Source organism: Thunnus maccoyii, chromosome 17, assembly GCF_910596095.1.
Source record: "Thunnus maccoyii chromosome 17, fThuMac1.1, whole genome shotgun sequence".
NCBI lineage: Eukaryota > Metazoa > Chordata > Actinopteri > Scombriformes > Scombridae > Thunnus > Thunnus maccoyii.
The window spans coordinates 965,001-980,000 of record NC_056549.1 but is presented as its reverse complement, the minus strand read 5'-3'; the positions used below and the strand labels follow the sequence as shown (position 1 = coordinate 980,000).

The 15,000-nt window shown below is 40.1% G+C and overlaps 2 protein-coding genes across 15 annotated transcripts in view; one reads left to right on the top strand and one right to left on the bottom strand.

Annotated features, from left to right (window-relative positions):
• LOC121881926 (C-1-tetrahydrofolate synthase, cytoplasmic-like) overlaps window positions 1–3,153 on the top strand; it is a 26,134-nt gene extending 22,981 nt beyond the window's left edge. For 12 of the 13 annotated variants that reach the window (XM_042389760.1, XM_042389770.1, XM_042389773.1 and 9 more), the window contains 3 exons: window positions 2,114–2,241; window positions 2,345–2,451; window positions 2,888–3,153. In XM_042389760.1, coding sequence (XP_042245694.1) covers window positions 2,114–2,241; window positions 2,345–2,398 — 182 coding nt within the window. In that variant the 3' untranslated portion in view covers window positions 2,399–2,451; window positions 2,888–3,153. Of the gene's footprint in view, window positions 1–2,113; window positions 2,242–2,344; window positions 2,452–2,884 lie in introns of all 13 variants that reach the window. The other variant, XM_042389763.1, reaches the window with a different exon arrangement.
• A 9,582-nt stretch (window positions 3,154–12,735) lies between these two features.
• zbtb25 (zinc finger and BTB domain containing 25) overlaps window positions 12,736–15,000 on the bottom strand; it is a 9,232-nt gene continuing 6,967 nt past the window's right edge. For both annotated transcript variants that reach the window (XM_042389743.1, XM_042389744.1), the window contains exon 3: window positions 12,736–15,000. This exon is cut by the window's right edge and continues 321 nt beyond it. In XM_042389743.1, the coding sequence (XP_042245677.1) occupies window positions 14,121–15,000 (880 nt within the window). In that variant the 3' untranslated portion in view covers window positions 12,736–14,120.

Here is a 15,000-nt window from a genome sequence, read left to right as displayed (position 1 = left end):
ACACAATAATACTACACACTAATACTACACACTAGTACTACACAATAATACTACACAATAATACTACACACTAATACTACACACTAGTACTACACAATAATACTACACACTAGTACTACACACTAGTACTACACACTGATACTACACACTAGTACTACACACTAGTACTACACAATAATACTACACACTGGTACTACACACTAATACTACACACTAGTACTACACAATAATACTACACACTGGTACTACACACTAATACTACACACTAGTACTACACACTAGTACTACGCACTAGTACTACACACTAATACTACACACTAGTACTACACACTAATACTACACACTAGTACTACGCACTAGTACTACACACTAATACTACACACTAGTACTACACAATAATACTACACACTAGTACTACACACTAGTACTACACAATAATACTACACACTAGTACTACACACTAGTACTACACAATAATACTACACACTAGTACTACACACTAGTACTACACAATAATACTACACACTAGTACTACACACTAGTACTACACAATAATACTACACACTAGTACTACACACTAGTACTACACACTAATACTACACACTAGTACTACACAATAATACTACACACTAGTACTACACACTAGTACTACACACTAATACTACACACTAGTACTACACAATAATACTACACACTAGTACTACACACTAGTACTACACAATAATACTACACACTAGTACTACACAATAATACTACACACTAGTACTACACACTAGTACTACACAATAATACTACACACTAGTACTACACACTAGTACTACACACTAATACTACACACTAGTACTACACAATAATACTACACACTAGTACTACACACTAGTACTACACAATAATACTACACACTAGTACTACACACTAGTACTACACACTAATACTACACACTAGTACTACACAATAATACTACACACTAGTACTACACACTAGTACTACACAATAATACTACACACTAGTACTACACAATAATACTACACACTAGTACTACACAATAATACTACACACTAGTACTACACACTAGTACTACACACTAATACTACACACTAGTACTACACACTAGTACTACACAATAATACTACACACTAGTACTACACACTAGTACTACACACTAATACTACACACTAGTACTACACAATCATACTACACACTAGTACTACACACTAGTACTACACAATAATACTACACACTAGTACTACACACTAGTACTACACAATACTACACGCTGATACTACACACTAATACTACACACTAGTACTACACACTAGTACTACACACTAGTACTACACAATAATACTACACACTAGTACTACACACTAGTACTACACAATACTACACGCTGATACTACACACTAATACTACACACTAGTACTACACACTAGTACTACACACTAGTACTACACAATAATACTACACACTAGTACTACACACTAGTACTACACACTAATACTACACACTAGTACTACACACTAGTACTACACACTAGTACTACACAATAATACTACACACTAGTACTACACACTAGTACTACACAATAATACTACACACTAGTACTACACACTAGTACTACACCAGTGTGTAGTACTAGTGTGTAGTACTAGTGTGTAGTATTAGTGTGTAGTATTAGGGCGTCCACACCGGTAAACATTACATCATAACGTAAAACAATAATGTGATAACATCCAGGCAAACACAAACAAACAAACAAACAAACAAACAAAAACAAAACATTATATACTGATAATTGTTTACTTTGTGACACTGCGTTAAATGATGATATACAAAGTTTATTATTATTATTATTAATTGATCTTAATGTGCATATTAATTAAAATATTGTTACTATTTTTACAGCACTAATTCCAACACAGTGATGTCATGAGTGATGTCATAGTGATGTCATAGTGATGTCATAGTGATGTCATGTGTGATGTCGTTCTCTCCACTTTCTGCCGTCATAAAATAATTATGTTCTGCACTGATCAATAATCAATAACGACTCTCTCTCTTATTGTTCACTCTGACCTCTGACCTCTGACCTCTGCGTCGTCCTCTCCGACAGACGAGACGAAGGCGAGCGGCAAGCGGGTGGTCGGGGACGTCCACTACGCCTCGGCCAATCAGAGAGCAGGATACATCACACCTGTGCCGGGAGGGGTGGGGCCGATGACGGTGGCCATGCTGATGGAGGTACAGTTAACTTTTATATATATATATATTATATATATATATTGATTATTATTGATCGTGAGGGAAGTGATCAGCTGATAACAGTCGACGTTGTTTGTTTCAGAACACGGTGCGAAGCGCTCAGAGGTTCCTGCTGAAGAATCAGCCGCCAAGGTGAAACCGCAGGAAACAGTCAGACGTTAAACGACGGGAGCAGAAACGCTGCAGGAGGTGATCAGAATAAAGTTATTGATCACGTTATTGGGTTTATTGATAGTAACCATCTGTCACATTTATTCTCATAACATCAAAGTATTATAATGTTTTAATACTCTGTGCTTGGATTGTGTTTATTTATCAGTGAAGCATCTTTAAAAATCCAGAAAATAAATAAAAGTTATTATTTTAATTAATATTCCGATCAATAAACGAGATGATTGATCTGAACTGATCAGTTTGAGAACAGAAACACGAAGAAATGATGATTAAAGATGTTAATAATGTTCATTTTATCTTCATGTGAGTTCATTTAATCATTTGTTTGACTTGTTTACAGTCTGATCAAACAAAAACAAACAAACACAAACAACAACAAGCCTGTCAACCAGTTAAAGTCGTGTCAGCTGTGGTTTGTCGTGTCTGAGCCTCCGTATCTTTCCTTCAGCAGGATGAACAAACACGTCTCGACCTTTAAACTCATCAGCAGCTGTTTGTTCAGGGATCAAAGGTCGTTGTCACGGAAACAGCAGCGCAGACGCACCAGCTGTTTCCTGCTGAAGTTCAGGATCAAAGTATTGATTATTAATAAAAATGCACAAATGTGAAGATTTATCCGATACTGGATTTATAATCATGTTTTAATGTTTATAATCTTTATGATTTTATTTGAAGACTTCTGTATCTGCTTCCTGCCAATAAACTTTATTTATCTTAAACATCCAAACATACAGATTTTGTTTGTTTACATTGATATTATACAGAAAACAGTAAAGAGAGATAATTAAATAAAAATAAAGATAAAAGCTGAATGTGATATCGTCCACATGGTTATAACAGTATTATATTATTGATTTGTTATAAATATAACCGTTAAAGGCGTCGCTCTGATGGTCGTCATGTTGATTGACAGCTGCGTGATGTCATCAGACCGCCTCAGCCGTTAATTAAGCTGATTGACGAGCGAGTGTGACGTTCCTGAAATAACTTTGAGTCTTTAAACACTTTTATTACAAATATTTTTCCTGCTGTTTCTTCTTCTGCTGCTTTAAATCAAATAAAGAACAAACGGCTTTAAATCATCTCGTTACCTTCAAATTAAAACAACTTTACATTTAGAAGCATTTTCATGAGTATAAAGAGTGAATGTAAATATTCTCATGTGTTTTAAATAATAATATCATCTTCATGCTGATTTGAATGATGAGATAAAGGAAACGTGTGACTGGGTTAAAGGTCAAAGGTCATATTTATTTGAACACATCACTGCAGCCTCAACAAGAACAGACCAGAAGCACAAGAGAAGAAGAAAACCAGGAAATACCAAGAATGACTTCGTTAATATTAATTAGTAGAAATCAGATGTGAAATAAATATAAATCAGAAACTATTAATAAATGATTCAAAGAGAATCAAATGAGGAAATCGTAAAGTCGTCGCGTGTTTTGCCCTGAGCTGCGACTCGCAGGTACGAATAACTGAACTGACTTTAAACCTGCGTTCATTCATTTCTGTCAGTGAATCATGTGATCAGAGGATGAAGAAGCTAACGTGTTAGCGACCGGCTAGACACGGAGAGGCGTGATGATCCCATCATGGAGCCGGTTACCATGACGGCGGATCTGTTGCGTCTCAGCTCAGGACAAAAAGTTCCCTGTTTAACTTTCATCTGTTGTTTCAAACTAACTTTTTTTTAAAATCACATCTTCTTGTCGCCGCCGTGTCTTCAGGCGTGATCCCGGCAGCCCTGCGGCTCTCTGTGGACGCCGCTCGGCTCTTCTCTGCTCAGCTGATCCACGGCGGCGTTCATGGCGGCTCGGACTACGGAGCGAGCCGTCTGGAGCAGCTGCCGCTCGCTGCGGTGGAAGCCGAGGAGGAGGAGGAGGTGGTTCTGGTTCCCCCCCCGACACTCCTCCTCTTCCTCTTCCTCTTCCTCTTCCTCCTCCGTGATGTCATCTGGAGGAACCAGCTCGATCCGGACGCTGCTGTTCAGGAGGACGGCGGCGGGTCCGTTGGTCGTCGGCTGCTCGCTGGTTTCCTCCTCAGATGAAAGACGGTCGTCGACGTCCGACGGAACTCCGGCGGCGTCACAGAAAACCTCGTCGACCTCGTTTAAATCATCGACAGGAACTCCGTTTGTCTTCGCTGCGACTCCGGTCTCTGATTCGTCGGCGGCGTCCGTCGCCTCCTCGACGTCGCCGACTCGTCTCTCTTCTGTCGGCGACTCGTCCGGACTCGTCGTCTCCTCGGACAGCTGGACGTTCATCTCGGCGGTGACCGTCACCACCTCTGGACTCCGATCGGTCACGTCGCCGTGGAGGTCGGCGGGTTCGTCTCCCCGAGCAACGGAGGACCGCGGAGCCTCCTCGCTCGCCTTCACGTCCTCCATGTTTCCCAGAGACGATCGGCTCCTCCTGCGTCTGCTCAGGAACATTCGCAGTTTTTTCTTGAAGCTCAGTGAAGGTTTCTCATCTCGCTTCTGTGACGTCAGGAACCTTCTGAACGTCGTCTTCTTCTCTTTAACGTGTTCAGTGTTTTCTTCTTCTGCGTTCGTGTCGTTCAGCAGCGCGGCGTCGTTCTCCTGCAGCGCCTGGTCATGTTTCTCGCCCTTCGTTTGCCTCGTGAAACAAACGACGGCCGGAGAGAATCGTCTCCACCATCTGCGTCTGTTCACCTTCCTGTTTGTGATGTCGGCGCCCTCGCCTGTGACCTCACAGCGCCCCCCGGAGCTCTCTGCCGTATCGCCACGTGAAACCTCTTCCTCCGTGTCGGGAGCTTCCGCTGGTTCGTCGTGTTTCAGTGAGTCTCCGTCTCCGTCCGTATCCGTCCTGTTCGCTTTGTTCCGGGTCTCGGGCCGGCCCCCGCCCCCCCCCCTTCACGCTCCTGGTCCTGGTTTTCCCCAGCAGCAGCAGCCTCGGAGGACCCGTCAGCTTCCTCTTCAAACCGACTTTCTCTGCTTGCTGGACGTCTTCGCCTCCTTCTGTCACCATGGTTCGAAGCTAAATGTTTTTTTTTTTTACACTTCCTGGAGTTGTTTCAGCCAATCAGGAACCATCTGCTGCTGAGATGAAACACCTGCCGAACAGGAACAAGCAGCAGAATTAAACCTATTAATTAAAACTCTACACACAGATATCAACATGTTTCACCAGACTGAAAAGCTGTGACAGTAAAACCTGATTCACATGATGCTTCAGACTCCACAGAGCTGAAATATATAAGATCTGTTACAACGACTGACGTCATGAGTTCAGATCAAAGTGTTTTTAATGTCACTAGAAGTGTGTAAAGACACAAAGCTGCTGATGAAATATATCACAGTCACATGAAAACCTCCACATCCAACAATAAGATCATAAACCAGTCGAACCATATCATCAGTAAGTCTGATGATCCTCACAGATAATCAGCTGATCACTGATCAATAATCAGAGGCTGAGATCTTTAGCTGATCAGCTGATTATCCACATTCATACATTTAAAAAATAAAGTTTATAAAAAAGTCATTTTTCTTTTCATTGTTTTCATAAAAAGTATTTATTTTTTGTCAAAACGGCGTTAATGATGTCACCGACGCGCGTTGTGACGTCATCGGCAGGCGGGCGCTTCCAGCCGATCGTTTGGCGTGAAAATCAAAGTAAAAAAAAAAAAAAACTCACCTGGATGTGACTCTTGTTCCTGTCTGATGGTCAGATGTGTTTCTGTGAGAGACGAGAGGGGAACGAGCTGCTGCCTCTCTCTCTCCTCCGCTGCACCGCCCTGTTTCCATAGCAACCGCGCTGATTGGCGCTTCGTTTATAGAGACGGGTTGTTCAGTGAGGAGGTGATGCCCCCGAGGACGTGGTTTTATTTCACATTATGAGTTTTTCTCTGTGTTTGTTGTTGTTTTATTGATCATCAGTTTTTTACCAATAAAGTTATTAAGTTCAATATCTGACTGTAAGTTAAGTATTTATGACCAGTGATGGAAAGTAACTGAGTACATTTAGTCAAGTACTGTACTGATGTACAAGTTGTGAGGTACTTGTACTTTACTTGAGTATTTCCATGTGATGCTACTTTCTACATGTCAGAGGGAAATATTGTACTTTCTACTCCACTACATTTATTTGACAGCTTTAGTTACTTTTCAGATGAAGATTTGACACAATGGATAATATAACAAGCTTTTAAAATACAACACATTGTTAAAGATGAAACCAGTGGTTTCCAACCTTTTTGTCTTTTGACGTCTTACAAAAAGCAGTGTGTAGTCGGGGTCACATTTCACATGTCTATGAGTTGTTAACAGCTCCACCAAATAGTGATTTTTCCCTCTGAACTTCTCACATGCTTTCATTTCAATAAATGTTCAAATGATCCAATATTTCAGCAAAAATCAAAGATTAGAGAAAAAGTCCAAAAACTGAAAACAGATTTGTGTATCAGAACTTTGTTTTTTCTTCTTTCCTCTCCCATTAATCATCTCACCACCCCTCAGATTTATCTGCTGACCCTTTGGAGGGGCCCGACCCCTAGGTTGGGAACCACTGGACTAAACTAGCTAACTGTATATAAAGTAGTGTAAACTAGCTCCACCTCCAGCAGCTACAACAGTAACATGCTGCTCTAACACTGATGCTTCACTATTAATAATCTAATGATGTCATATATAATAATATATCAGTCAGAGGGACCAAACCACTACTTTTACTGCAATACTTTAACTACATCAAGCTCATAATACTTATGTACTTTTACTGCAATACTTTAACTACATCAAGCTCATAATACTTATGTACTTTTACTGCAATACTTTAACTACATCAAGCTCATAATACTTATGTACTTTTACTGCAATACTTTAACTACATCAAGCTCATAATACTTATGTACTTTTACTGCAGTAAAGTATCTGATACTGAATGTGTCTGGATGTTTGTTTTTATATTAAAGGCTTTTTAACTTTGACGTGTTTCATGTGGATGCTGATTGGTTACCTGCCGTGGTTACCTTGGTTACCTGTGTATCAGGATCACCTGCTGTCCTTCGTTCACTCTTTAATAAATGTTGTTTCTTCTCATCTGATGAACGAAGGTGTTTATTAAACGTTGGATGGATAAATGATAAATGAGGGACGACTGACACATATGATAAGTGATCAGTTATTGATCGGTTATTGATCAGTTATTGATCGGTTATTGATCGGAGCTGCAGCAGCGGACTCTGCTCTCTGACAAATGTGTCGTCACATGTCGTCGTCTATTTTTAAAGGTGTGAAGAAGAAGCTCAGCAGCTTTTGTTTCTATAGCGATGGAGGGTAAAAATACATCGATGTGTCCCTAAGCAACAAGAGGCTCCAGTCAGCCTGCAGCCGACCAATCAGATCCTCCGACACCTCCGACAGGTGAGACACAACTGATACCTTTAATAAATCCTTAGATTAGTTTCATTGAGATGAAGTTTTTAAAATTATTTTTAATATGTTGTTTATTTATTTTTTGCTTATTTTAAAATATTTATATGATCTTGATGTTTATGTTTATTATATTATATTTATTATTATTAAGTTTATTTGTTATGAGATTGAACTGCTGTTGTGTTTAATAAAATAATATGAACTTGTATTATGTCTCTCAGTGATGATGAAGCTGATGAAGATGATGAAGCTGATGAAGATGATGAAGAGACGTGTTTCAGAGTTTGTGGACATGAAGGTTTTATGAAATATTTTTCTCTGATCTTTTGCTCTTCATCTCATCATCATCATCGTTTGTATTGTTGTTGTTTTTGCTGGCTAGCGCTAGCATGTTAGCATGTTAGCAGTTAGCTCACTGCATGATGAGCTGTGTGTCATTATTCTTATTAGATTATTATTTCTGACTCTGGTGACCTTTGACCTTTTCTCCAAAATATCCACTGAGTCAAAATATTGACAGAATAAAATATTTTATATAATATTATTATTTTTTTTTCTATGTTTCAGTTATTCTTCAATATATTATGTGGAAACATTTATAATTATAACAATATCACAAAAATCTAAATATTATAAATATAAAGTGGTTGTTTGGTTTGTAAACATTACATCTTTATTTTCAACATGTGGCATATTATGGGATGTAAAACATGTAAAAACTAATGTGAGAATAAAGCTGCTGTTTAACAAGAAAAGTCAAAATATCACAACAAAATTAATAAATTGCTTTTACAGAATATTCAATAATTATTTGTTGTAAAATTACAGCATTATTCTCATTATATGATGTTTTTTTCTTGTGAATTTATGAATGAAAAATATTAGGATGAATTATGAGGAATCTAAACATTCAGTGTTGCTGCTGTAATTTAAGATGAAATATGATGTGAAGTTAAAAGAAAAAGTTAAAATTTATTGAGAATAAAGTTGCAATAATAAGAAGAAAAGTTGAATTATTAGAGTAATTAATTCTCCTGACGTTGTAACACATAATTCAAACCTCTTGATGTTTAATGTTAACAGAACTAAATTAATATTCATATTCTGTGCTGTTGAATCCTCAGTGTGAAGACTCAGTTTCCCAGAATGCCTCTGGTCAGCTGTCTGCTCAGCTCTCTGCTGACACCTGCTGGACAGAATCACAACTGATTCATAAAAATCTATCAGAGACGTTTCTGCTTTAAAACCAGATGATTTATAAAAGAAGAATCTTGCGCTGTTATTATTTGATCCTCTTTTATTTCCTGTTTGTTTCTTTCTTCTTTCTTTCGTTCTTTATTATTACGCCACTTCAGACCTAAATTTGACCCCCTAAAGATGCTCAAACTCACCAAATTTGGCACACACATCAGGTCTGCTGAAAAATTTGATAAAATGTAAAAATGCCAAATGCCCAAAGTGCCAAAATGTGCTCTCTAGCGCCACCTATGTAACTAAAATGGCCGCTACGGCCTGTAGGAATGTCGTAGAGATCGAACCAAACCTGACCTGTTTAATGTGCTGCAGCTGAGAAGCTAATTAGCATCTAGCTGCTAACTGATGTTAGCTGTTTGTTTGTTTGGCGGCTCGTTCAACAAGCTGCAGGACGAGACGTGTGTTCATGTTTCTAAGTTATCATCAAGTTTTGATGATGTGGACAGAAACTGTTTCATTCACTGTTTAAAAGAAGAATGTTTCATGCCTCATACTGCAATAACTGAGCATCGAATATTTCATATATTATATTTTATTTTATTTAAACATTAGACATCTTAAATGTTGTTTCCATTTAAGACCATGGGCAAAAGTTCATTGCTGTTTCTGGCTGTTAGTGTGTTACAGAATAAATAGAAAAACGCTGATCCTAATAATGATCTGATCTGTGACTCAAATCCGTGATACGATCCGAACCTCTAGTGTTAACATGTCAGCTTTGTAGACTATATTTTATATATCGTACATATAGATGAGAGTGTGTAAGTCATGTATTTGATACATGCATTAATACTTTCTGATGTGAACCTTCACTTTTAGATCTGTGAATGTTTTTAGTGTTCAGTCTTTCTAGTATTCAGCACTGATCTGAACCTGTATCACATTATAAGCTTTGTGCTACTTTATATATTTCTGTATACTGAGAAAATACACAGGAAACACATGTAAATCATGTGACATGTTGTCTGTTTTTGATGAGAACATAAATCTGTTGTCACAATAGAACAATACTATAAACTTGAATTTAACTTTGTTGGTAAAATGACACATCTGAACCAGTCCATGGCTGAAATGAGCTCTTCTTTGTTTAAATGCTAAATGTCTTTAAAGAAGCAGCCTTTACACCACTCAAGCAAATTGTTTTATTGGCATATAAAATTGTCCCACCTGAAATCAGGTGGGACAATTTTATATGCCAATAAAACAATAGTTTGATGCGGTATGTTGGTTTTCCTCCTGTCCTCCCTAATTTTTTGAGTCACCAGCCGCCACTGGTGTGGGGGTTGAATGCAGCTCATTTTTGTAGGATACAGCAGAAAGGCCTATATACATACAGTACATTATATACAAACTTTATATGAAGTTTGTTCATGTTTTTCTTTCAAAGATTTTAAAGTCGACACATCATGTTTTAATTAGGACCCGAGGCCAAAGGGCGAAGGCCCTCTTGTATTTCATGTGTTTGTGTCTTTCTTCTTTCTTTATTATTACGCCACTTAACCCTAAATTTGACCCCCTAAACATGCTCAAAAACTTACCAAATTTGGCACACATATTTGATAAAATAAAAATTAACCCCCAATGTGCCAAAATGTGCTCTAGAGTGCCACCTATGTAACTAATATGGCTGCCATGCCCGTAGGAATGTTGTAGAGAGATCAAACCAAAACTCAATTATTCGTCTCATCAAGACCTACAAATCCTACACTGACAACCTTGACCTAAACCCAACAGGAAGTCTGCAAACGGCCTGTCAATATAGAGAATAGGAGGGAAGAAAGGGGAGGGGTGGGTGTGGGGGTTGAATGCAGCTCATTTTTGTAGGATACAGCAGAAAGGCCTATATACATACAGTACATTATATACAAACTTTGTATGAAGTTTGGTGTTATTATCATTTATTTTACAATAATTATAGGTCTTATATGTATAATTCAGTAGTGGGGATGACCTATGAGGGAAAAAATGGAGTGAGAGTGACAGTTTAGTGATAAAGTGCTGCAGAAAAATAAAATCAAAAATAACATTAGTAGCTCTGTACTGCAGTTTTTCCTTTATTAGGACCCGAGCACCTAGCGGTTCACTCACACTCTCCATTCAAATATATGAGTATCAGTTACTTATTGTCTCTACACACCTGACAGGACACATGTCAATCACACTTTGACCAGGTCATGTGGGTTAAAAGTCTTTACTTGATGAAAATTAAATTAATTTGTTTTACACACAAACTCATCAAGAGTTTTGTTTACTAATTGAAATTCAAGTGAATGGACCCAAAACTTGTATAATTTAGATGACACCGGTGTGAGCGAGACAGACATGTCTCACCCTGCAGGAAACTCTCATCCTCACACCGTTGAGATTTGATGTTTCACCATGACAGAGGAAGCTGCTATAACTTTATTGTAAATGCTCCAGTCTGCACCAAACTTTACATGTTTGATAAGAGTCCCGGCCTGAACACGTCTACATGACAATATTCCATCAGTGATGTAAACTGGATGAATAGCGCCCCCTACGAAATTCCAGTAAAGCAGCTCCAGCAGCAGGCAAAACAGTTTATCTCCTTCTTCACTGTCTGAACACAGCCGGGTCTGAAAACATCTACATGCCCGTCACAGAAGACCTTCGACTTCGACCCGTTCAACGCTGCTTACAGCTTTAATTATTATTATTATTGTTGTTGTTGTTGTTATTATTACTATGTTGTTTTTCTGCTTTTATCCTTATTTCATTGTAAATGTCAACAATCATTAATTTTTCTATAAAACACTTTATGTTGCATTTATGCATCAACTGTGCTACAGACATAAAGTTTATAATAATAATAATAATTATTATTATTATTGTGTTCTTATTGTTATTATTATATTTCTTGGAAATTGAAATTAACACAGTAATGATGCGTTCAGTTCAAACAGCAGCGCTTCGTGTGATTGGTGGAAAAAGACATTTATTTACAAAACTTTACTGTTCCATCGATGAAAAAACAGACGTCTAAGTAGAAAACATCTCAACACAAACGTTGTTTTACAGCGAAACACAGAAAAAAGACGACGTCACGACTCAAACATTCATCACCAATAATCAATAAACACCTGCAGAGTATAATCAGTATCGATGAGCGACGGGGTCATGTGACCACAGAAAGAAACCAGCTGAGAACTTGAAATTTTAAAGGACCAAACCGCAGTTTTTCCTCTGATCACAGATCAGTTTGGGGTTAAAATGGTCCCAGTTTGGGGTTAAAATGGTCCCAGTTTGGGGTTAAAATGGTCCCAGTTTGGGGTTAAAATGGTCCCAGTTTGGGGTTAAAATGGTTCCAGTTTGGGGTTAAAATGGTCCCAGTTTGGGGTTAAAATGGTTCCAGTTTGGGGTTAAAATGGTCCCAGTTTGGGGTTAAAATGGTTCCAGTTTGGGGTTAAAATGGTTCCAGTTTGGGGTTAAAATGGTCCCAGTTTGGGGTTAAAATGGTCCCAGTCAACAGACACTTCATTATTACATTATTCATCATTATTATTATTATTCTTATTGTTATTATTATTGTTGTTATTTGTGCTCGTTGATAATCACTCACACAATAAAACACATTATTATGTATTGATCTATTTTTTTGTGATGTGATTTTTTTGGCTAATGTTTAAAATAATAAAACCTTTTTTTTAAGTAAAGTTTCAAACACTTAAAAATTCTATTAAAACAATTTATTTTCACTTTGTGTCTTTATAGAAATGAAGAGTTAATAATGATCAGAAACTGTGTTTGATGACGTTGAAGCAGGAAGGAAACTGAACCTCCAGTCTGATTAAACACACGTCAGCATCTGTCTGAACAAACAGATGTTCACAAATATAAATCAAACTGTCGTCTGTTACTAGACTCAGAACTCTGTCGGTCTGAAGACACTTTTAATAACCGCTCTGCTTTTTATGAATCACACTTTACATTTTAAAACATTTTTGGACAGTTTCAGATTTGATCTCTATAACCAGTTTATACATCAAAATGTTGACAAACTTGTCTTCTCCTCGTTTCTTCCGTTATAACAGGACTCATTTTCTTGTGAATAAATCACCTGAAAGCGCAGAAAAAGCTCCTCAAACTGTCTCAGCTAACTTATTTTAAATCATATGAACACATTTCATCCATCAGTCTCATCGCTGACGTCTGGTTTCTGAGCTATGAGGCTGTTTGATGGCTGATTTTGGCAGAAACTGACTGTGATTGGCTAATTAAACATGTGTGTGTGTGTGTGTGTGTGTGTATCAGTGTGTCTCTAGAGATACACACCCAGCAGCAGACTCTCCTTATTATTTTATTCCTTTCTGTTATTTATTGTCTGCTCTTTATTCTTCTGTTTGTTCGCTCACTGAAGAACATTAAGCTGCTTTCTGTGTATGAAAGATGATATTTAATGAAAAACAGCGGTTTGATCCTTTAAAGGAACAACAAACAAACTGATGAGATCAGAGAAGAAGAAGAAGAAGAAGAAGAAGAAGAAGAAGAAGAAGAAGAAAACGTCTTCAGACTGACAAACAGCAGAGAAATGAAGCTGGTTTTCCAGCTCAGATTGTCTTTAACGGGAGACGAAGCTCAACGACACAATCAAACCATCGTATGATCACATGATCACACGATCACATGACCACACCAAGGCACCGCTGCTTCCTCAACACGCACACACACACACACACAGGACCAGCAGCTCTGATTCTCTACATCACGCTGACGGCAGTTTCACACGAAGGGAACATTTCAGTGAATCCTCTTGTTCTCAGGTGTTTCAGGTGTTTCAGGTGTTTCAGGTGTTTCAGGTGTTTCGGGTGTTTCAGGTGTTCGCTGGTGCGGAAGATCAGGATTCTCACAATTCTGCAGGTCGAGTTCCATAAAGACAGAATGAAGTGGATCTGACAGTTTGAAGATGATCAGCAGGAAGTGAACAGTCCGACTCACAACGATCAAACACACCCGCACAGGTACGGCGGCCGAGGACGTAAAACACGACAACACAAACTCTCGTCTGATGACGTCACTCGACTGGCACGCCGTCCACGCTCTCCTGGGAGATCTCAGAGTCCAGCGAGTAGCAGGAGCTGCCGTTGTCCTGCGTGTCCCTGTTGGCTTCCTCCGACAGAGCGGCGGCGCCGGCCGAGGCCCCGCCCCCTCCGCCGGGCTCTGCGGCGCCCTCGCAGAAGTGGGCGGAGGCCTGGAAGAGCTGGCTACAGAGGCGGTTGTAGCGGTGGTAGCGGGACGGTTTGCCCGTGTGGGTGTACATGTGCTCCTGCAGCTGGCTCTTGTGGGAGAAGCGCAGGCTGCAGACGGCGCAGGCGATCTTACGTTTGCGTGAGTGCAGGACGGCGGGGGCGGGGCTACTCCCCCCCCCTCCCCCTCCTCCTCCTCCTCCTCCCCCCCGGCTCCTCCTCAGCTCGGCGGCCAGCTGGTTGGCGAGTGCCTGGCTCTGCCGCAGCGCCTCCTCCAGACATCCTGCGTCCAGCTGCTCCTGTCCACCCGGCGGCCCCTCCTCCCCGCCGGTGTCCAGCTCGCCGCCCTGCGACAGCCCCCCCATGAGGCGGGCGGGGTCGAGGGCGTGGCTGAACAGGTGCTCCCGCAGACCCTCCGGTGACGAGCAGCGCTCGCCACAGCGGGGACAGAGCAGGACCAGCGCTCGCTCTTTGAACAGCAGACTCTGACTGGGACTGCTGCCCTGAGCCGGAGACGGAGACCCCGCCCCCTGACCCTCGTCCCCCTCGCCGTCCTCCGCCTCCTCGTCCTCCACCCGCTCCTGCTTGATGCGCGTCGAGATGTCCGAGTCGTCTCCGGACGCCACGGAGCAGACGTTGCGTAGCGCCGAGGCCTGACGGTCCGACGGGACGCCCTCCAGGCCGACGGCGAGGGACAGCTGCGAGTGA